This window comes from Delphinapterus leucas, chromosome 13, assembly GCF_059928025.1.
Source record: "Delphinapterus leucas isolate spDelLeu-1000000601 "Yukka" chromosome 13, BTC_Dleu_Yukka2, whole genome shotgun sequence".
Classification (NCBI taxonomy): domain Eukaryota; kingdom Metazoa; phylum Chordata; class Mammalia; order Artiodactyla; family Monodontidae; genus Delphinapterus; species Delphinapterus leucas.
In genome coordinates, this window is record NC_143141.1 from 67,924,900 (window position 1) to 67,948,338 (window position 23,439).

The window sequence follows — 23,439 nt, forward strand, 5'->3', positions numbered from 1 at the left end:
GGAATAAATGTACAGAAGACTATCTCTATTATTCAAAATAAGGCCAAGGATGAAAATCCTCATGAATGAAATAATTTTAGGTCAACTGCTTTAGAAAAAACTTCAGAAGAGTGTTTTGGCTTTCACATTCCAAACCGTATTAACAAACTCATGCAGTGAAAGACTAAGAAAATGGGGAAAGTGGTCTGTCTCACTTCTCCTCAGGTTCTGTAGCTGCAAAGGGCATCTGTGTCATTAAACAGCTCTGAAAGCCCGCAGTTTGCACTGGGTACAGATCTTTCCCCTCAGAAAACGGAGACACAGGTGGAGGGAAGAGGCGCTGCCTGGGGAAGCCACTGCAAGCACCAGATGTTTGTTCAATTACGATAAAACCTCGGTATTATCGGTGAAAATCCAAAACTGAGTATCTGTGACATTTAAAGGGAAAACTCTGAGTTAAGTTGAAAAGGTAGTATATTTTTAATGAGACACCAAACACTTCTTCTTTCGTTCTAGAGAAAGAGAATCAAAGTGATTTCTGAACTTAAAAAGCCATTTTCTTCCTATTTCTTCCCACGATGGACTGAAAAAATGTTATATAAAAACTGGGAAACTGAATGAGAAGGATTTGAATTTGCCACAGAAAAAAACATTTCTAAAAATTTAAAGAGAAGAAACTGGATGAAAGCTTTTAAAAAACACTTTTCTACTCCCAAAGGTAAAGAATAATCCTCATTTACCATCATATAATGGAATATCACAAAAAGTGGAGCGTTTGAATAAATTCTCCATTTTGAATAAATTCCATGCCATTAAGAAAAAGTTCTTTAGATATTCGTGGAAAATATCCTGAACTCCAATTGCATATTTCCTCTGCCACAATTACTTGAAAAAGATACTCTGTGTGTTTTTACATTGTATCAGTTTTTAAAACGCAATGTTTTGTCTTACCAGGTCAATTTATAACCGTTTGGATTACCTCTGCATTCATTTAATGGTTTTACATTTTAACACCTGAGCTTTTCTAAAAAATATCTCATTCTAACTTCAGAGTCATGCTGTACATTTTCCCTTCTCATATAGTGTCTCTTACACTAAGAGGTGCTGCCAGTGAGACTGGGAGAAAACGCTAAGCACAGGCCAACTACATCAAACCCCAGATTCATCTTTTTGACACTTGGGTCCCAGAGGCAATATGAGATCAGCCAAAAAAATTCCCATTTTTTTTCACTATTCTAATTTTTCTCTTTCTATATTCAAACAGGAGTCCAAGAAAGATTAGTTATGAAACCACAGAAGATAGACAGTGTACCTCTAGAAATAACAGTGTCAATACTTAAACGCAAATAAGCATTTGCATGAGCGATCAGTTTACTGGCAATTGACACATCACACACTTAAAAACTTGAAATACCTCAGAGGTGAATGGGGAAAGTTAGTCACATGTAATGCTTAGGGAACACAAAAGGTGAGGAATTTAAAGCAAATTATGTATAAATGAGTTACTGTACCATATTCTACATAACTTTAATAAAATTGGGGGTTTAAAAATGGAAAAAATATAGTAATTTGTTTATATCCAGACCTGGACTTAGAACTATCAGACAATTTAATTCACAAACAATACAACTGTGTGTTGTATATTTTCTAAGCACAGATCATATAAAAATAAATAGATGTTAAATGTCCCCTTCCTTTTAGGTGCCCACATATTAAGGGAAACAAACAGCAATAACTAGAGTGCCCATGTAAGAAGTGCTAAAATACTAACAATAATTCACATTCATCGAGCATGTTCTAGGGGCCAGGCTGCATTCTAAGTTGATACTTGCCAACACGTATCAACATACTTACCTCTCCCAACAAACTCCATGTAGGTGCTGTATTTTGTCCTCATCATGCAGTGGGGAACTGAGGCACGTGAGCATCTTACTCAAGTCCACACAGCTTGGAAGTGCTGGAGCAAGAGTTCAAGCCCATGTATACTCAGACTCCACAGCCTAACGTCTTAACCACTGCTGCACCAAATACTAAGCAGGGTGTGCTTTAGGGAATGAAATCCTCAAAAAAAAAGGGAAGCCTTCACAGAAGTGCACAACACACTCAATTATGTCTGTTTCCTGACAGTCCAGGATGAGTTACAGACAGTTCATCATCCCTTCATTCGTTCACAAAGTATTTATTGGGCCCTAACTAATGGCACAAAGTAATGAACAAAACAAATGAAGATTCCTGTCTTATCAGCCTTAGAGTCTAGCAGGGGGGTCGGACAATAAATAATAGATAAGACACAGAAGGAGAATAAAGTAGTTAAAAAAAAAACAGGGAACAGGAATGTTGGGGGTGAGTGAAGGTGAGAAAGGGTGGTTAGAAAAGGGCTTACTGCCAGATGAATGGGTAAAGAAGATGTGGTACATATATACAATGGAATACTACTCAGCCATAAAAAAGAACAAAAGAATGCCATTTGCACCAACGTGGATGCAACTGGAGATTATCATACTAAGTGACGTAAGTCAGAAAGAGAAAGACAAATACCGCATGATATCACTTATATGTGGAATCAAAAATATGACACAAATGAACCTGCCTATGAAAGAGAAACATAATCAGGGACATAGAGAATAGACTGGTGGTTGCCTAGCAGGAGAAGGGTGGGAAAGGGATGGATTGGGAGTTTGGGATTAGCAGATACAACCTATTATATATAGAATGGATAAACAACAAGGTCCTACTGTATAGCGCAGGGAACTATATTCAATATCCTGTGATAAACCATAATGGAAAAGAACATGAAAAAGAATGTATATACATATATATGTATAACCGAATCACTTTGCTGTACAGCAATAATTAACACAACATTGTAAGTCAACTATACTAAAAAAAAAAGGAGAAAAAAAGGGCTTAACTTTACTTAAATAAAGACCTATAGTAGATGAGAGGTGACAATCTCTGCACTTATTAGTATAATAAATTTCTTTATAGTAAGCTGCTCATTGCAGCCAAAAGCATACCAATTAGTACTTAACCTACCCATAGGTTTGTCGTGAAGATTAAAAGAGAAAATGGGTACAACACGCTTAGCATAGTGCCTGGCTCCTAACAAGAACTCAGTGAATGCTGGCTATTACTGTTACTGCTGTTGTTTTAATAAAGTCATGAAATCAGACGTGTGAAGTATCTCCAGTCCACTCACACTGGGCGTCCAAGACAACCATATGATATTCTCTGTTAGATGCCTAAAAAGTAACTGATTCTGGAATCGATATATTAAGCATTACAATGTAGGTCTAAAGTATAAAAATATTATTCACAACGACCTTCCATGATCTCTCAAGAACTTGGGTTGTTGATGACATCAAAAGACCGGTCAAAGTAGACGCAGGAAGCTCTCGGTGCCCCAGACGTGAGCTGGGGGAGGGGGGGCCACAGTAGGAAGTGTGAGGGGCAGCCCGCCTATCCACAGACTTCCCTTTCTGGGAGTTTCATGTCTATTTTTTTGGCTGCAAGGAAAAGTGTTTACTTCTTCTATAAACAGATGATTTTCCATAGCTCTGGGGTTTTAAAAGGTCAGCAGCGATAAAAGGCTTAGGAAGAGCTCTTGAATTTTTTTTGCTACCATTATGAATTTCTTTATAAAAATGTTCATATATGGAGGACAATCAAACAATGCATGGAAAATATGTATTCCAGGTCCAAAAGCAGCTTATTGCAGCAAGATTTCCTCAGCTCTCTCCCTAATGATTTGATCATCCATTTCATTCACTTCTGCAGAAGTACATTCACAGGAGGGGTGAGTGTGAAGAACAGTAGCCTTTACAGCAAGAGGCCACTTCCCTTCCTTACCTGGAATGTTGTCTGATCCTTTTTTACACACAAGGGAGGGAAAGGATCCTGTTGTTAAGCTGAATTCCCTGTCTTGAGAAAAGCAACGCTCCGGCTGTGTTCTCTTACTGGGCTTTTCAGTTTCCAACTCTAAAAGTACTAAAAAAAACCCCTAAAAATCTTTGCGCCAAGCAGCCAGATGTAATATATTATTGTGTCAGGGTACTTCAATGTCCTACTTGGCTAAGTCATTTTCAAAAATATTTTCTCTTCGGTGATAGACATAAAGTTCTATCTCCATGCCACAAAACCACCAACTGCCTTGGAGTGTTGTCAACAATGGTTTTATACTTTCTTTCTACACCGTTCATAGAAAATGTACCTCAAAGTCTGAAAACAAAACCACACTAGCTCCCAGTTCGTTTTTATTTCTTTGATTTGGCAAAGGTTGCCTTTACTGTATTTTCTGGTTCCCAGCGAACACAAAATTGGCCTAAGAGTTTGGACCCAACTTCTTTTAACCTTTCTGATATCACTGTTCTCAGTCAACTTCAAGAAACCAGCCATCCTTACCACTTGCATTTGTCGTGTTTTCCCTTCCAAATGAATGAGTTAGCAAGAAGTGGTTTATAGTAGATATCTAAATAGGTTACAGGATTAGAGCCTTTACAGCTTGATTTGATTTGAGTGCTTTGGGATTCAGAGTTCAGCCTAGATGTTCTAAGAAGTCCCCTTCCAATCCTATAGTTCTCAATTTTTAAATCAATATGAGAGTTGTTTTGAATATGAGAGAAGTTCCTGATCACATACTCCATTGGGGGTATTATTTTGAAAAGTGAGAAATAAACAACAAAATTCAGGGGAGAAAAAGATAGCAGTCGAATATAGACTTGAACTTAAAGGTTTTGATTTTTTGTTTTTTTCTGATGAAAAACAGGTAATGCCAGGAAGGCCTGATTTTTAAAAACAGCCTTTAAAGAGCAGTTTCAGGTTCACAGTAAAATTTCACAGAAAGTTTCCATATTCCCCTTGTTTTCCCAAAACCCTCCCCTAGCGTCACCCACTGTCAACATCCCCCACCAGAGGGCTCCATTTGTTACAACTGATGAACCTACACTGACACATCATGATCACCCAAAGCCGATAATTCACATTAGGGTTTGCTCTTGGCGTTGTACTCTGACTTTTTATTCCCCTGTCCGGACAACAGAACTCATGTTGGTAATTGGAAAAAGGCCTTTAGCAGATAATCTCATGTCCTCTTGTCTATTTATTGACAGGCTATTATCACTTAGCCAGGAGATGATCAGTTTGAAAAAGAAAGGCACTTAATATGGCTTTATCTGTTACTCAGACACAATTTTAGTATTACTTTCATTAACCCATATTACAGAGGCAGAACAGCCCATTGTGACTACCCTAGTCTGTATTGTACCAGCTTCCATTCTTCACTCTAGACCTCAGAACCCCATTACTCCGCTCTTTTCCATGGGGTTTATCACTGTCTAGCATATTACATAGTTTGCTTATTAGTTTATTGCCTCCTAGAAACTGGGGATCTTTTTTTGTTCACTGACACAGCCTCAGTTCCTAGAGGAGTGGCCAGTACATAGCACACACGTAATAAATATTTGTCAAATGGATGAATGAATGAGGCTTCTTTCTAAAGGACAGGGCTTTAGGGAGTTATTTTGGTCACGGTTTGGAGGCCTAATTAGCCATGACTAAGCAGGTTCCGTAAGTCACCAACGCTCCCTCTGTGTTGCCAGGCTGCTCTGAGGTCCCTGCTAGACCAGTGTGCCCAGTCTATTATGTGAACAGACTAGAAAGCACAGTGGGGTCTAGAGATGCCCAATGTCCCCAATTCTACTTGTTGTCATACAAGGTCTCAGTCAACCTGGACACCCAAGTGGGAGAGCACAGCCATTCCTGGCCAAGGGCAGCCTGCCCAGAGGCACGTGAATGGAGTGATGCCAAGTCAGAGACCAGGAGGCATTTCTCTATGGGAGTCAGGGGACAGACATGGTGACACTGAGGATACAGGCACAAGTTTCCCTATTCTTCCCACTCACTCACATTCTTCTGAGGATGAAGAAACAAAACCCTGAGTCAGCTTATAAACGGGGTGATACATATTTTTCCTAAGAATTAAAACGCTGCAATTTAAAAAGTGGGGAAAAATAAAGGAGCCAAAGAAGTGTAACTTTTTAAAACAAATCGATAAGATAAATTGAAATATAAAACAGTGAGCTGAATGAAAGAAGAAAAAATTTCCTTTGTTTTCCTACACAAAGTAAAAGCTCTGGCTAGAGGGTGCAGGAGGTGGCAGGAAAAGATGAACTGCAGTTATGAGAAGAAAAGAAAGAATTACCGAGAACTACCGAGGTGGAAGTAAACCAGAAGGGTCCTGCTCCCCTGCACTTTCCTGACACCCACATGTAGGACTTGGGGAAAAAAACCCCTGTGCATTATAAATTATATATGGCATGCCATACCCTGCACTTATTTATATCCATGAAGTATAACCATGTTATATTATTTAACTACAACAACGTAATTTTCTATATGTACTATTTACTTATTGATCCCTGAATCCCTTCCTAGAATGTAGGCTCCATGTGGACAAGAACAGTGTGTGTCTTGCCCTCGGAACGGTTATGGTGCCTGGCACAAGACAGGCACTCTGTCACTGCTGAGGGAATGAATAAATAAATAATAGCTGCTCACCCATCACTTCCTTCCCACTCCACTCAAACTGCAAATGACACTGTTGTTCTTCTTTATCTCACGTGGGAAAAACAAGATGCTTCTCCATCCTCTCCCACATACGTGCTCCCAGAGCGGCACATACATAAGGGAAAGGAAGGGGCCAGTGGTGCTGTTTGTATTTCCAAAGAATCGGCCATGCTACTTGATACCTGAGACAGTTCATGTTGAAGAGTGCACCTCTTCGTTGTGGTTCAATAACTGTGCAGAGATGCTGACAACTCTCCAAGTCATAGGAAATCAGGGAAGGGCCCTCCTTCCCTCATCTGGGTGGGATTCCTTCAGCCCTGCTTAAAGCAGGGTATGCCAACCCTCACACATCCACGTGGCTTCAACTGCTTTAATTAGAAGTTCGGAAGTAAGCTGGTGGATGGGCATGAAATAAGGGTGCCAGCCACTTCTCAATGTTAATTCAAGTCCTATGCACATCACCTCCATAGTTAAATTCCCATCACATGGACTAGCTTCGTCCCACACCACCGCCAAAAGGTAGAATCAGGACATACTGCTACTGTCACAAGTTTCAGACTAAGTCCAACAACAGAAAATTTGGACCAGTTTAATATATTGGATTAAGACCACAAAAAATGAAAATCTTGCAAAGCTTATTCTAAAAAGAGATTAACATGCCTAATAATTAGGGAGCTTTCTAGTTATACTGCCATATATCAGCACAATATTCTAAATTATCTACTTTTTTTACTTTTGTAAAACTATCCAGATTCTGGAGTAAAAAATATGGAACAAGTGTCAAAGACAGTATACTAAAGTACAGTAATTTACAAAGCACTGGAAGTTTTCTAAAAACACATTTTAAAATTAAAATCTCTGCCAAGTAAATGACTAACAAAATTAGAACTGCAACTAAATTAGAATGATTATGTAACTCTGGAGTTGCAGAAATCAGGATTTTAAAAGATACAGAATTAAAGACAAATTATAAAGTACAAAAGAAAAAATAAATGTGAATATGCTTATATTGGTATATTCTTCTGGAGCAATGGCTTTGACTGGTGAGCACTTGAGGTGACTTACATTTTTTCTGAATATAGTTTTTGCATGGCACAGCTATTGGCAGTTGTAACTGGGACCATTTTTCAGCAAAGGAAGCCCTTACTATCCATGTTTGAGAGCTAGCTGAAGAAGCAAACCTGCACCTTTCTAGAAGGCAGGGAAATGTGCATTCTGCAAATTCGTTTCGTCTGTGACTCAGATGGGCTAACACCCTATTCCCTCCACCAGGGAATACTGTGATCCCCCCAGAATGTATGCATTCAGGCTCTGTCTTTCTTAAGAGCTCTAAATATAAAATTAATTAAAACTTGAACCACTGAATCATGGAGTAAACCTCTCATGGCCATCTTTATGATGTTTTTCTCCATTTCCCCACTTTTGATCACTTTCAAACCCCTCAGAATCTGCTTGTTTAAACCCCACCCTGCACTATCTCTCTTTCACTTGAAACCAAATCTGGTATCAATGTTTTGTCTGCTCAGCAAGAGAGCAATTTCAACAATCTCCTGCTTTTTATAAGATCAGTTTATTCTTCCCAATATAATAATTAGTTTCAGATGAACCTGGTTGCCGTTCCTCGGCTTGATTCCACTGTGGTATGGGTAAGGAGAGCACACACTTCCTGCTGCACTATTTTTTAGAGCAAAGCATTTGGATCCTATCATAGGCCCAGAACAAAACCTTCGTACTTCTTTAAAACATAGCTGGGTTTTGATAACCTAGATTCACAAAGGGATGGATTAAAATTATGATTATAGGAACCTTCTCGGTTTACTTTTATAAAGGTTCAGATGAATTATTCCTCAATTTATCAAACTATAATAAGTCATCAAGATATAAATCTTATGAATATAACCAGTGCTGTATCCCTGCAAACATACAGAGGTTGCCAATGGGAAGCCCACAGTGTTATCTTAACATCTTACAAGTTAATTAGCTTTTAGGACATAATAAATACTGATAGATAAGAAAATATACTGGCTTAGAGCTAAGGATATTAGAGGAATAACTCTGGAAAATCTCTGCTGACAGTGGTGCAGAGAAAAAATCAAGCAAGGCATTTTTATAAACAGAATGATTCAGATGGTCTATATGAAGCATAATCAAAACTGGCAGAGTCTCGAGTTACATCAGAATGTTGCCCCCGTTTTCCTTTAGGTCTCCCATGTGCACCTAAAATCATCACCTCCCACACATTTTGACTTGTTAATTCAGTACCAGTAGTGGAATCACCTGTGAGTATTTTCACCATCATAATGGCCATTTATCCTGTTTGTAAATCCCAGCCACCCCGAGCTGTGATTTCGGGTAGGGGTCATCTTGGTGCATACATGTTCTAAGGCCTTAAATCATGCGTGTCTTTCAGTGTCTCAGAGCCTTTGCCTATTAAAATAGAGAGTGATCTCCTCTCTGCTTTATCATGCAATAATTATGTGATGTCTTATGGTTTGTCTTACCTTCACATGTATGTCCATCTGCAGAGATTGAGAAACCCTGCTCGCAGACACAGTGAAAAGAACCGTCTGTGTTTAGACACTCTCCATGAGGACCACAGAGTCCAGGCTGTTCACATTCATTAATATCTGGAATCGAGAAGAGTTCCACATACTTGAAAAAAATCTGTTTTGTTTTCTTATGATACCAGACATACAGGAAGAAAAATCTATTACAACATGGTCAGACACTTATTTGATGGCACAACTATACAGTCTGTACACACACCAGACCACAAGACAAGTTGGACTGTCAGCGGAGAGAAACTACTTAGGTTGAATCACAGGAACTAGCCAATGTTCAAACCATTTTCAACCTAAAAAAAAAAAGCAGTTTCATAGTTTCAACCCAAAGGTACCCTTTTTTTAAAAGACATATTGGAGGCTTGAGGGTCTACAATCAAATAAATCCTCTGTGAAATATTCTTCAGTGTGAATACTGTGCTGTCCTTTGTCCTCTCCCACCACCATGCAAACAACTCTCCTGTGGCCTGTATGTCTCCCCATGTCCATGCCTATCCATCCCTGGGACGTGAACTTCTTAAGGGCAAGGCTGGACGTGTCTTACAGTGTTTGGCTCAAAAATGGCACTTCTCAGATGTCTGAATATACAAGTGAAATAGACCACAATCTATATTTCACTGAAAATGGATACAAGAAATAAAGTACAAGCAAAAGGCCTTTTATACCAGGGAAAGTCTTAATATTGGCACAGCTCTGTGATGATGAAATTAGTGAATGAGCATCAGGCGCTATTTAATGTAGTGCCCAACACAACCAAGAGTCAAAAAGTGGTAGCGACTATTACCATGAACAAATCATGCTGTAGTTGTGTTGACCATCTCATACTCTGCTTGCCCTCAGTGAAGAATGATTATGCTCCCTGTAGCCAGGGTGATGATGCACTCCTAAACACTGATAATGCCTGAAGTATTTGGTGTAAATGCAGTGTTCTTTCAGACTAATCCTAGTTATGCTGGCTAAGAGTGCCCACAGTGGACAACATAAGGAATCATGGAGAATGGTTCACCTATTCACACTGGTGCTGACACATGCAACTGCCTATGCGCACTGCATTTTAACTGCTGTTTGTCTCATCTGTGTCCCTCTTGCACTGACTGCTTCTTAAGGAGAACTGCATATTTTAACTCTGAGTCCCCAACTCCTAGCACAGCAAGTGAACAGTGTATTATGAATGTTTGCCCACCAAAAAATTTCACAGTTTTGTTCATTCTCTAATAACTGAAGAGTGATTGATTGAGGCTCTCTTAGTTAATTGGGGGTCATAAAAAGTATCACAGGTCCTTGGCACCATCCAGGCAGTAGCCCTACTAAGGTCATTTTCCTATCTTTCTGAAGTCTCCTAGGTCCTCCTCTTTATCTCTTGCTAAAGAGGTCCTCAACATATCCTCTTAAAAATCCATCTTTAATTCAATTAAAAACTTTGGCTGAAGGCTTTCTATGAGAAGGCTGAGTAGGAAGGGGCCCTTGCCATTATGAAACTCACAATGTAACAGGGGAGGCTTAATGGGAACATGGGAAAGGTACAGATGATGGGACCTTCCTAGTGACCTCTAGAACATGCTTAGCCACCAACCCGGCAGCTCACCTCCTCCAGAGAGTCATCCCTTTCCCCATATCCAGGATCTCCTGGGGCTCTTCTTTTTGCCCTGTTGATCTCATTGTGTAATAGGAATTCCGGCAATATTACTGATTTAGCCATCTCTGTATTAAGCCTGAACTTTTTACCCTTCCTTCTGCCATATATTTCAGGCTAACTGGCTTATCTACTGCTGAACCCAACTAAGAAATCAAATAGGAGTTACTCATTTTCTTAACAATTCGCCCATTCTTCTAATTGTCACTAAAATATTTCAAGGAAGAGCAATGAATCATTTCCTACTTTACTATTTCTCAACATGATTCCACTCTGTGAAATTCGTCACTTCTTTTATAAAATCTCTGGTATCCTCTGTGTTTCCTCTCTACCTACTGATAATACCTTAGGTTGTGATCTTTCTTGAACTCTGACCTTCTTTTACCCGTTAGCTCCATTCTTTCTTTCCAATCTGCTGCCTAGAATCTGTTGCCCTCTACCTGGGCAACAAAGTGCCATAAACTTCCACTGGCCTGGAGATCAAGTCCCAGGTCGATATCCATCTTGTAGAGCCCTAGAGGTTATCCAAGACCACCTCCTTATTTTATCTGTGACTCAATACGGCCCTATAAAAGCTGTCAGACTTTTGCAACTCTGCACGGGGAAGAATGGGCATAAACTTCTTGCTTAAAGAGAAGTCACTGATTAACAAACAATTGTCTAAAAAGTCTGATGACAGGAACTGAAGATGAATTCCCAGACTTTTTTCCAGGAAACCACCAAGAAAGAACAACACAAATATCTGGAACCAGAGAAACATATGCATTCAATTTGGGTTGCACTTATTGAGGCATTTCTAAACTATGCTGCTAGTAACTCTGCTGAAAGCCAGACTGTATTTAAGTTGGGTTTCTTTCATAGGTCCAAGATTCCACAGAAATTCACAATTTGGCACGTGTAAGTCAAAACGTGAAACTGAGTGTGTTCTGAAGATCAAATGTGTGCTGCCACATTCCTAAAGAGAGTAATTAACATAGAATTTCCATGCCGTCTGTATGACATCGTTAACTTTGCTGGGGGAAGACATTCTTACACTTTCAATTGAAAATGCCTTCCTGAATATGGAACTATCTTCAGATTATTAGGTGAGGTTTAAAGTTTAGGCCAATCATGCATTATTATCCAACTATGTTCCACGGTTATTCACATTGTCATCAATTATGTTTTCAGCATTAAAACAAACTCTGAAATCTACACCCATGTACAGAATGCTGACACGATCATGGGATTAGATAGAAGTAGGCTACTAACTTCAGGCAGAGCGAAGGATCACAAAGCTGCCCCCAGTGACGTCGCAAAGAGAGATGATTCAAAACAAGGTGAGTGCACATGGTATTATAAACAGACTTCTAATCAGAGAAGGTGGGTGATGGAGCATATTCACAGACAGTATTTTTTAAATGGTACTCTATCCCGCTTCAGGAATATTTTTCATTCGTTTGGATATAAGTTTTTCAAGCAGACATTAATTTATTCTGGAAATCAGGAATCATCAACGTGACTGAGAACAAAGTCAATTTAATAATGATTTATAGTCAATAAAATATCATGTTTGGAGCAGTCACATATGAGTTCCTATCAAATCACAAACACAAATTTAATATATGGAGAGAAGACAGCATAATTAATTAATCAGATGGCTAAATGAATTTTATGCACTTTAAGTCTAAAAGTGCATATAATTTGCAATATGAAATCATGGTCTCTTTATACAAGACTTGGTTTTACCTGTATTTGGTCAAAAATTTGTGACAAGAGGAAACAGAAAAAATATTACTTCTAAGCCCAAATGTCTGTAATAAAAACAGGATTCAGGTGGTTTGGGGGGTATCTCTTGGCATTTTTATATAAATCAAGATTTTATTAAGATGTAAAAGACCCCAAATGGAAATATTGTCACATAAACTTATAATTCAAACCTTTCTTCTCAACTACATTAAATCCAAGCACATTTAATTTCTGTATTGGAAATACTGAAAAATTTAAATTCACCTTGAAGGTAAATAAATATATGATATCAAATGAGGTACACACTGCAGTATATTTAAATCTTGGGATCAGTAAGGCAAAGGCCCATGTCTTTTGTATCTCAGGGACACAAAGCTGAGTGTAGATAATGATACACAGAGTATAATATTCACAACTAAGAGAATAGACACCATATTCTCTTTTAAGAATACTGTGATTTGGGACACGTGAGAGGGATATAATTTATGACAATCGAGAACAAAAAAGTCATACATGTCCAGTAGCAATGGATAAAAAATGACTCCAACAAGCCTTTATTTATATGTACTTTGGGATACACTACAGAGTCCCATAATGGCGGGGGAACAATGAGAAAAAAAAATTTATCCAGTATTAGAAATAAGTAAGAGTACAGGTAAGTTTGAGTTTTCAATGGGAAAAAAGGCATGGATTTATTTAGACTAATAATTATAGGAAAACTTGTGGGGCAGTTAGGGGTAGCTAAAAATGGTGGAACAAATGATCTAGACAATCTGATTTTTTAACCCCAGCATCAACAATAACTCAATGTGTTACACTGGGAAAAAAAAAATTCACTGAATCTCATTGTCTTCCTTCCTTTGGCTATAAGTGTAACAATAATTGGTATGGCGATGTAGAGAAAATAGTGGGGAAAGATCTTGGGTTCAAATCTCAGCTCAATTACTTATTAGTGAGGAACATACTAATTAACTTCTCTGAGCTTCAGTTACTCATGCACAAAATGGATAAAAGAAAAGTTGCCTCTTCAATTCTTTACAAATTAAGTAAGGTAATTCAGCAATTGGCACATAGTAGGTATTCAGTTAAAGCTGTGCTGTGATTGGTGCTGTGTTCTTATTAGTACCTTGTGTCCACTGTACAGTCAGTCCTCCCTTACCCCCAAGGGATACATTATAAGACCTCTGGTGGATACCTGAAACCATGGATGGGCCTGAACCGTATATATACTACTTTTTTCTTATACATACACATAATAAAGTATAATTGATAAATTAGGCACAGTAAGAGATTAACAACACTAAAAATAGAATTATAACACTATGCTGTAATAAAAGTTATGTGAATGTAATTTCTCTCTCTTTCCATTATCTTATTGTACATATTTAATGCCTTTTTCATCTTAACTAAGGACTTATGCACTGTGGCCGTAACTTTTGCAGTTTGAGGGGTGACAACAAAGCTAGAACAAATTTCTTTTTCCCTCTTTGCCCTTACCATAGATCTTAGCAACCTCAACACATGATTTTTTTTCTTTCCTTAGTTAGTCAAGAACTTTCACCTCTTCATTTAAAAAAAAAAGCACCTTTATGGCTTCTTTTTGGTATATCCAAATTGCTGAATCACTACCCTTGTGCTCTGGAACTATTATTAGGTAAAATAAGAGTTACTGGAACACAGGAACTGTGATACCTCGACAGTGGATCTGACGACGGAGATGGCTACTAAGTGACTAACAGATGAGACACGTTGGACAAAGGGATGATACACGCTCCGGGTGGGATGAAATGGGATGGAATGAGATTTCATTACACTACTTAGAACAGTGAGCAATTTAAAACTTGTGAATTGTTTCTGGAATTTTCCACCTAATATTTTCTGACTGCAGCTGACTGTGGGTAACAAACTGCAGAAGGTGAAACCACAGATAAGGGGAGGAGGACTGCTGTTTAGGAGATTAAACATGATAGCACTTTGAAAAAACATAAAATCCTGTCCTCTATAATTGTGACCAAAACATTAGTGAGGTTTTTGGGGGAGAGGAGAAGCTAGATACTGGATAAAAACAGGGATCAGGAGAAGAAAAAAAAAAGCAGATACATATCAGCTACGGGACAAAATTAAATAGACCCATGAAGGAGATAAAAAAAACTAGAAGATAATTTAGAATCAAGTACCAAGGTTGGCCCATGGAAGGAACAGCAAAGTACAGGTGATCTCAGTTACCACAGAAGCACACAAAGCTAGGACACAGTTCCAAAACACATGAGTTTCAGTTAACATGGTGCAGTGCAAAGCGAGAACTTCCTGTACTTGATGTAGACTCAAGAAAAATATTATACAAATACAAATTGGCATAGCTCACTTAATATAAAGTGGTAAAACCGCAGACTATCATCAGGAAGCAACGCAGAACTGAACAATAATGTAAATTATAATTTAGAAGATGGAGAGAGAAGTACCTTGACATCCTTTATTGTCATTTAGCTGGAATCCATCTGGACAAGTACAATCATAGGACCCTTCAGTATTAATGCAGTCTCCTCCCTGGCAAACACTATTGTCCTCCAAGCACTCGTTGATATCTACAAGTCAATTTACAAAATTTAAAAGACAAAACGTATTTAGCAAAACATTTTCCTTATGTTTACACACCAGACTCACATAAATGAACACTATTTTACATCTCTCATAACGCATTATTTTAAATGGATGACGGTTTACCTTTTAGAGTTTTTGAGAAATGAAATATTTTGAAAGGATTTTGGCTTTGCACAATAAACAAGTTTTAACATCAAATAAAATCAATTCAAAGAGGAAAGTAAAGATTCTATAACAAACAGTAATTTACTTGGTTAAATTCTCCGTGATGATAGAGAATAAAATTATTCCTCAAATAAGAATATCTTGAGCATCTATTTATACAAGATCCTATATTATGCATTACAGGAAAGGTTTTTAAAGTACTTGGCATGCTCCCTGCCTCCAAAGGAAAATGATTGTACCAAAAAACCCAAATTATATTAATAAGAAAAAACACAAAAATATTGAGTTGCTTTATAAGTTCAAAATAATTTAACATAAGAATTGTCAAAAAAGATATTTGTCAAAAGACTAAAACCAACTTCCAGTGTCACATGAATTTAGAGAAGAGACACTACAGAGCTCAAAGGTGGCCTGGGTAACATAAGGAACTTACTTGGAGCCTTGACAGCAGGGTGGAAAGTGGCAGAGGGGGAAGAAGAGTTTTTGGCGGGCAAGGGAGTCAACAAAATCAAAAGTCACTTACTCAGCAGTTATCACAAACAGGTATAATGTTGCCTGAATTTTTTCTAACGTATGTACTTATAACGTATATGCAACTAAAAATGGTTTATGTAACCAATAATGGGTCTTGACTGTGAGCATGTAAGACAATTAATGACCCCCCCTTGCTGCATGAACTTGAGGCAGATCTTTCACTAGGGCTGTTTATTACCTCATTTACTCCTAGTCAGAGCTCATTATTCCTAACACACTCCACGAGCCCCGATTCTGTTGTACGTGTAGGATTCAAATTATTAGCACTGAAGAAACCTAAAGAACAAAACCTTCTTTGTTTTCTCAGAAATTTGGCATGTTATGGCATTTCTTGCTAATAATTATGATTGCTGCTAAAATACATGAGGCGGTCCAGGAAGAAGTGACTATGGAGACTGTTGCTGCCTTATTCTCCTCGCTGTCTGGTTGAAAATGTGGGCACAGGAATTAAATATTCCTCATAGAACCCAAGCAACTAATTAACTGCCTTCCGTACCATTCATGGGGCGGATAAAAGAGAAGCACCTTATAATTTCATTCTATCAAAATAAATTATTATGAGGTTCACCCATTTTTAAAGTGTTTCTGAATACTTGATCCTAAAATGTAAAACAATGCTGATGTGACTCCGTCACAACTAAAGTGATTTATCACTTCTTCTTTAGTGTGTTTCTCCAACACACTAAAGTTCTCCAACACACTGAAGTATAATTTACATAAAACGAATGTGCCTAAGAGTCCAGTTCAATGAGTTTTGACAAATGTAGACACGTTCTTGTGACCACCATCACAATCAAGGCACAGGCATTTCTGTATCAATTTATATCTGTAAGGATCCACTGCTGGATTCTTAACATCATTGCAAATGCAATGTTTTTTAAGGAATTAATGACACACCTTTGTAAGAATGTCATTCTGTAGTGACAAACATAAAGCTTGGTGACATTTTCCTTAGTCTCTTTTTCCAGTCTGACCTTAAAATCTCCATTCCTGTTAATCTAATGCCTTGGGTGTTATAATTTCTGTGAAAGAATCCGTAAAGGAACCATCATGCACAATTAAGAAAGATAACAGCACGGAGGACTAAGTGTCTCCTGCAAAGCCTGACTATGCCAACAAAGGTTTTATTCACTGATTAACTGACCTTTGGTAGATCAAGATTCCTAAAAGTGGAACCAAATTTAATTGAGAAAAGGGTTTTAGACATAACTTCTGTGAAAATAATTCTTAAGCCCCAACTCTCTGCTTATTTCATGATTTTGAAGTGGTTGAGCCAAATGGGGATATTCTAGTCTACTGTTTATGGATCTTTGCCATAAAACATGTACTAAAGGGGCTTCCCTGGTGGCACAGCAGTTAAGAATCCGCCTGCCAATGCAGGGGACACGGGTTCGAGCCCTGGTCTGGGAAGATCCCACATGCCATGGAGCAACTAAGCCCATGCGCCACAACTACTGAGCCTGCGCTCTAGAGCCCATGAGCCACAACTACTGAGCCCGCGTGCTGCAACTACCGAAGCCCACGTGCCTAGAGCCTGTGCTCTGCAACAAGAGAAGCCACCACAATAGAAGCCCGTGCACTGCAACGAAGAGTAGCCCCCGCTCGCCGCAACTAGAGAAAGCCTGCACGCAGCAGCAAAGACCCAATGCAGCTAAAAAAAAAAACAAAAAAAAAACAAAAAAACATGTACTGAAGGAATAACCTGGACCAATCATTACCAAAAAGGTATAGGCATTTCCATTGCCCCAAAAGGTTACTTGTGCCCCTATTCTGTTTGGCTTCTTCTGCTCAGCATAGCGTTTTTGAGAGTCATCCAGGTTGTCATGTGTATCAATAGCTCTCTCCTCATTATTGCTGAGTAGTGTTCTATTGTATGAATGCACCACGATTTGTTTACCCTTCACCTATGATGGGTATTTGGACTGTTTACAGTTTTGCTATTATGAATGAAGTTTTGACAAACATTCATGTGTAAGTCTTTGTGTGAATATATGCTTTCATTTTCCTTGAGTAAATTCCTAGGAATAGAATGGCTGGGTCACATAGTAGGTTTCACTTTTGAAGTTTCTAATGTGGCTGCATCATGTTACATTCCCACCAGCAAGGTAAGAGAGTTCCAACTGTTCCATATTTATTCTAATAGCTCCACAGCCATTCTAACAGGTGTTGAGTTGGAGGTCCATTTTTAGATTTACCTTTCTTTCTTTGCTCTTTCGGAAATTGAGACAACAAAATAAGAAAAGGCACATTTGATCATTAGCATTATGTGAAAAATCTCAATTCAAAATAGAGCAAGTAGAATCCTGAGGATATGAATTTCAGGAACAACACTCTGTTACCAATATATGTGCCTCAGCATAATGGAAATGTGTCAGCTTTGTTCACCCTATCCTAAAATAATTTTCATTCACTTTCCAAAATCTAAGAGAAATAATGTATATGAGAGTAAAAGGAAGCATTTTAAAAATGTTTATAAATAATTGTACAGATTTTAAAACCCAGTGCACTATGTTAGAGTCTGGTTTAGTTTAAAAATTTTGCAAGATCTCTATCTTCAAAAGCAAAAAAAAGAGTAGGTGGAATATTAAGAGAGCCCGATGTGGGATTGTCTGACACCACCAACTAGGGTGATATGAAAGGAATTTCTTCTAGGAGTTGGCCATCAGGCTTTAAGGATAGCAACAGTCAGTCGTGGTCACCTCTCCACTGAGAGTGCTTTGGCAGTCACCAAGGACCTCCACCTGGCTAGATGCCATGGTCAACTTTTGGTCCTCATCTTGCCTAGCAGCAATGTTTGACACAAGCTCATCACGCCCTCTTTGAAATGTTCTCTTGGATTCTGGTTTTGCTCCTTCACTTGCCACTTTTTCTCAATCCCCTCTGCTTGTTCCTTATCACCTCCTCACTTCTAAATAAATGAGGGACAAGGACTCAGTCTTTGGACAACTTCTCTCTTCTAGCTACATTCACTCCCTTGGTGATCCCATCCAACTTCACGGCTTTAAACACTGTCTACATGCTGATGTATCCCAGCTCAGAACTCACCCCTGAATTCTAAACACATAGGTCCAATTGTCTTTCGGATATCTTCATGTGGATACCCACTGTAGGCAACACAGACTGAATATGCCCAAGTCAAGCTCTTAATCTCCTCCACAAAGCCTTTTCATGGAACACTCTCCCAGAAATAATCAAATGTCATCATCTCAGGCTAACCTCTGCTTGCCTACTTATTTAAGACCATCACTCTTCCTCCCTCCCTCCGCACCCCCCATGTACCCCACTTTAATTTTCCCCTTAACATTTACTGCCATTTAACAAACTATATAGTTTATTTATTTATCATTTTTATTGTTATCTCCCTCACTAAAATGTAAGCTCCACAAGGGCAGGACTTTTTGTCTGTTTGGTTTATTGCTGTATATCCTGTACCTAAAACAGTGCCTGGCACATCCTTGACACTCAAATTTTTGTTGAATGAATGCATAAATGAATAAATGGATGACTCTGACTTGGAAAGAAATGTCAGAAGGTAAGAAATACTAGCACTTCTTCCCTTTTTCGATTTGGTCTGCAAAGAAATGACCAACAGAGAAGGGCCATAGGAAGACAGAGTAAATCATGAATCTTCTTCTCAGGCTTTGCAAGGGACTAGCATGGAGCAACCACAGCAAGGGGCTGGGGAAGGTGCCAAGGTAGGCATGGAAGCAGAGACTGTGCCTGGAGGGAAAACAAGTCAGAGGCAGAGCCTTTGAAGGCTGAGATACCAAGACCTCTAATAACCAGGACCACTGAGGCCACCCAGAATCACAGACTGAGTGGCTACTGAGTGTGCTGGCATACGTTGCCCACAGAAATCAGCACAATGCTTGGGATTCTGACTCCACGAGAAGGCCAGCAGGACTGCAGGATAACGCTGCAAGAAAACAAGTCTCTGCCAGAGTTAGAAGAGGAAAATTACACATGTAAATAGAAATGCCAACAAGAAAGATGGCTCTTCCTCCCACAGCCGTGAAAGGTAAGTGAGCCGTCACAGCTCAGTTAATTACGGCTGCATAAGGCTGGGAAGGGTCAGAAACAGTGCTGGCTGGGAATTAGCAGGCTGAAGTGCTAAAATCGTTTCAAAGGGAGCTCTGAATTAATTGACTGGACTCCAGTCCTATTTATAACCTAAGACACTAGGCAAATTAGTCCTGACTTGAAGAGAAAAGAGTCTGATTATATACTTAAAAAGAAGCTTTCTAATGGAACATATATATTAATAATGCCAAGGAAGCTGGGGAAACGTTTTTATTTGGCTTTTCATGAAATGGATGGTTTTAGAATAAAAATATTGGACTTCTGGTGAAATGGTTACATATTAAAACAGCCAAAATAGAGGAACATGTCCTATAATAAACACCCATTACCCAAGACTTAGTCAATGGCCTGGTTATCCTCTTGGCTAGGCCAGGAATTAGGGCAAAAAACATACTGGTGGTCAGTGTAGGTTTTCAGTGCCTTAGCATGTGCCCTACCACCTACTTACTTTTAGAATAGATTCTTCCATGACTGGCTCCCAGAAACACGACTGCCTCTTCCATCTTGCATTGCCACTATGTTGAATCATCAACATTTACCCATATATTGGAGAGTTCCCCATCCATAGTTTTCAGACAACCAATTATTATTGTTATTATGACTTATCACTTGATCATTTGCCTATTTTTTCAATAGGTATGTTGATTACAACTTTTCACTGGTTGTATTAACCCTTTGAAAAACATCACCTTAGGATAAAATCCTAGAAGATGACCCACTGATTCAACAATAATGTACATTTTAACACCTCTGAAACGGTACCAATTGCCCTCCAGACAGGTTGTGACTGTTTGAGCCAAGTTCTCTGGTCAGAAGAGAAGGATACAATACAGTTGATCTTTCCCAACCAATGGGACTGAAAAGTCCAAAAGTATCTGGGGCCACTGAAGTATGTGCCACAAAACCAATCACTGAAAAGCTCATTCTCTTCTATCAAAGGTGGGGTTCAGACCCTCAAGCAGATACCACCTCACCATGTGAGGCAAACCCTGCCATGTTCACATTTCTGCTTTCATAACTGACAGGGTCTAAACGCAGCAAATCAGCAGATGAGTGGGAAAAACACACAGTGAACACAGAGAATTCACAAGTGACAGGCTGGTGACAGGCAGCTTCAGCAGCTCTGACCACCCAAAGGGGTTCTGAGCCAAGGCAGGTAGTGAAAGTGGTTAACAGCTCACAAATGCTGTACACATGGGTTATCTTGAAGAAATATTTTATGTGAAAAGCTCAAAATTGAATTAAAGTCTGGCTTTAGAAACTTTACATTTTTCTGGAAAATTAACTTGTCTTTACTTACTTGGATCGTTGGTACCACTGGTCCTGCATCCCAATGGATGCTATACAGAACTATACACCCAGGATAAACCATCCACAGCTGAGAAAAGTTAAACTGATTCTTTATTCATTTAGCTGGCATAATTCTTCTGGCATAACTGCTCTGAGTAGTGTAAGGAAAACCTTGATTCTATGCACTTCTTGGCACTATTTGTGTGACCATGGGGAAAATATCTTGCAGGGACCTCGTGTCCTCAACTGTGAAGTCAAAAGTATGGGGTCAAGGACAGAGGCCAGGATGATGTCCAGATTTCCCTGATCCTCACATTTTATGATTCTGCCATCAAGAGCAATTCTCACCTTCACAATGGTCTCCAAGGGCGGACGCTCTGTAACCCTGGTCACAAACACAGCGGAAGGAGCCCTCCGTGTTCCTGCACTGCCCATTACTGCAGAGATGACGGTGCTGGCATTCATCAATATCTATGAGCAAGAGAGTAAAAAGAAACTTAGAAGTGGTGCTTTAAAAGTGAGTTTTTAATCGTTCATAAACTATCTGGTTTCTAATTAATTTAGAATTTTCATTATGTGGTTCAAACTGACCTCTAGTAAAAAGTCACTCATTAATATCCCTGTAGGGAAAACCAGATGAGCTTAAAATTTTAAGCAATGAGCTAAGAATCTGTACCTATTAATTCCACTGGTCACTGATGAGGGGCAAATACTTGGCTGTAATCTGGGAATCACAACGAAGCTTCTTGGAATTCCTTCTATAGGTTCAAGTTTAACACTCTGAGTTTAAAAGCACTAAGGCCTGTGATAGTCTAAAGCAGGGGTCAGCAAGCTACAGACCACCACTGCCTATTATTATAAATAAAGTTTTATTGGAAAATAGCACCACACATTCATATGCTATCTGGCCCTTTATAGGAGAACTTTGCTGACCCCCCTGATTGAAAAGTGTCATGGCATGAAGGTCTTCAATTCTTTTTCAGTAATTTACCCTTTAGACCCCTAGCAATCAGGCTTCCACCTTCTCTCTCTCTCAATGATTTTCTGGGCAAATCTAATGGTCCTTCAAATGGGCTCTCAGCCCATTTGATACCTACATTGCTTCTGAATCTCTCTTGCTTGACACACACATCCTCTGCTTAGAGATGATTTGTTTTGTAAACGCAATCCTGAGCTCAGGCTCACACACGTGCCTGCATCATATCCACACATAAAAGGCATGATAATATATTGCATGTATTCCATCATTTACCTTCACCATCAGATTCTGACTTTCCTGAGGCAAGGCCTCTGTCTACCACATCTTTTTTGACTCCTTAGATGACCTAGTGTTTCAGCAATCAGCAGACACTTATTTCATGTTGTTTGCTGATCAACTTTATTCATCACATTTTGCGTATGTGTATCTACTTCTGGCAATGTGATTCTGCAAGAGTTAACACCACAGGGACCCTACACCACTGTTCTATCCTACTCGGCTTTATAGCATCATTCTGATTATCCTGGCATTTAGCACCTAACATTGGTTTGCCCCTATTTCTAACCTGGTGGGTGATTCTCCTGTGTCTGACTTATCTCTAGGAGTGACATCACTGGCTCTTCAAAAGGAAGGACTATGAACACGATGGCCTTATTATATTATGTGTGGACGTCTACTCTTATCACACACACTGTAAAGGTCAGGATTCATTCAATAAAGTATAAAAACTTTGAGAGGGACTAGAATCTAGAACAAATTACTTAATTTATCTGTGTATATGAGTGTGTTTGTGTGTGTTTGATCATTCTTCACCTCTAGATTAGGTATTGTAATGACTCTCTTTGTTCTAGAAAGGGATAATTGAAGAAGGTTATGATAATATTGGTAGATCCCTTTGTAGGACCACCATACATTGTCTCTTTTATAACAGTGCCTCAGGAGACCTTTCTACTTATTAAATATCTAAAGTTTACATACAGACATGGATATGATTTGTTTCCCTATAATAAAACAACTGATCAAGTACAATGTGTATTCTTAAATAAATGACGTTTAAATGACATTTCTTTTCAGGAACTCTGGACACTTGTGCTTGTCACTGGTGATACCATAGTATTTTCAAGCTCAGGAAGCATATACGTGTTGGGAAGTGAAGTACAGTTGACCCTTGAACAATGAGGGGGTTATGGGGGGCCAACCACCACACAGTCAAAAATCTGCATTTAACCTGACAGTTGGTCTTCTGTCTCCACAGCTCTGCGTCTGAGGATTCAACCAACCACAGATCGTGTAGTACTCTAAGTATTCACTGAAAAAAATCTGTG

The 23,439-nt window shown here is 38.9% G+C and overlaps 1 protein-coding gene across 17 annotated transcripts in view; it reads right to left on the bottom strand.

Annotated features, from left to right (window-relative positions):
* LTBP1 (latent transforming growth factor beta binding protein 1) overlaps nucleotides 1–23,439 on the bottom strand; it is a 425,591-nt gene that overhangs the window by 70,281 nt on the left and 331,871 nt on the right. For all 17 annotated transcript variants that reach the window (XM_022574111.2, XM_089922380.1, XM_089922381.1 and 14 more), the window contains 3 exons: nucleotides 21,484–21,606; nucleotides 14,928–15,050; nucleotides 9,045–9,170 (listed from right to left, as the gene is read on the bottom strand). In XM_022574111.2, the coding sequence (XP_022429819.2) occupies nucleotides 9,045–9,170; nucleotides 14,928–15,050; nucleotides 21,484–21,606 (372 nt within the window). The remainder of the gene's footprint in view (nucleotides 1–9,044; nucleotides 9,171–14,927; nucleotides 15,051–21,483; nucleotides 21,607–23,439) is intronic.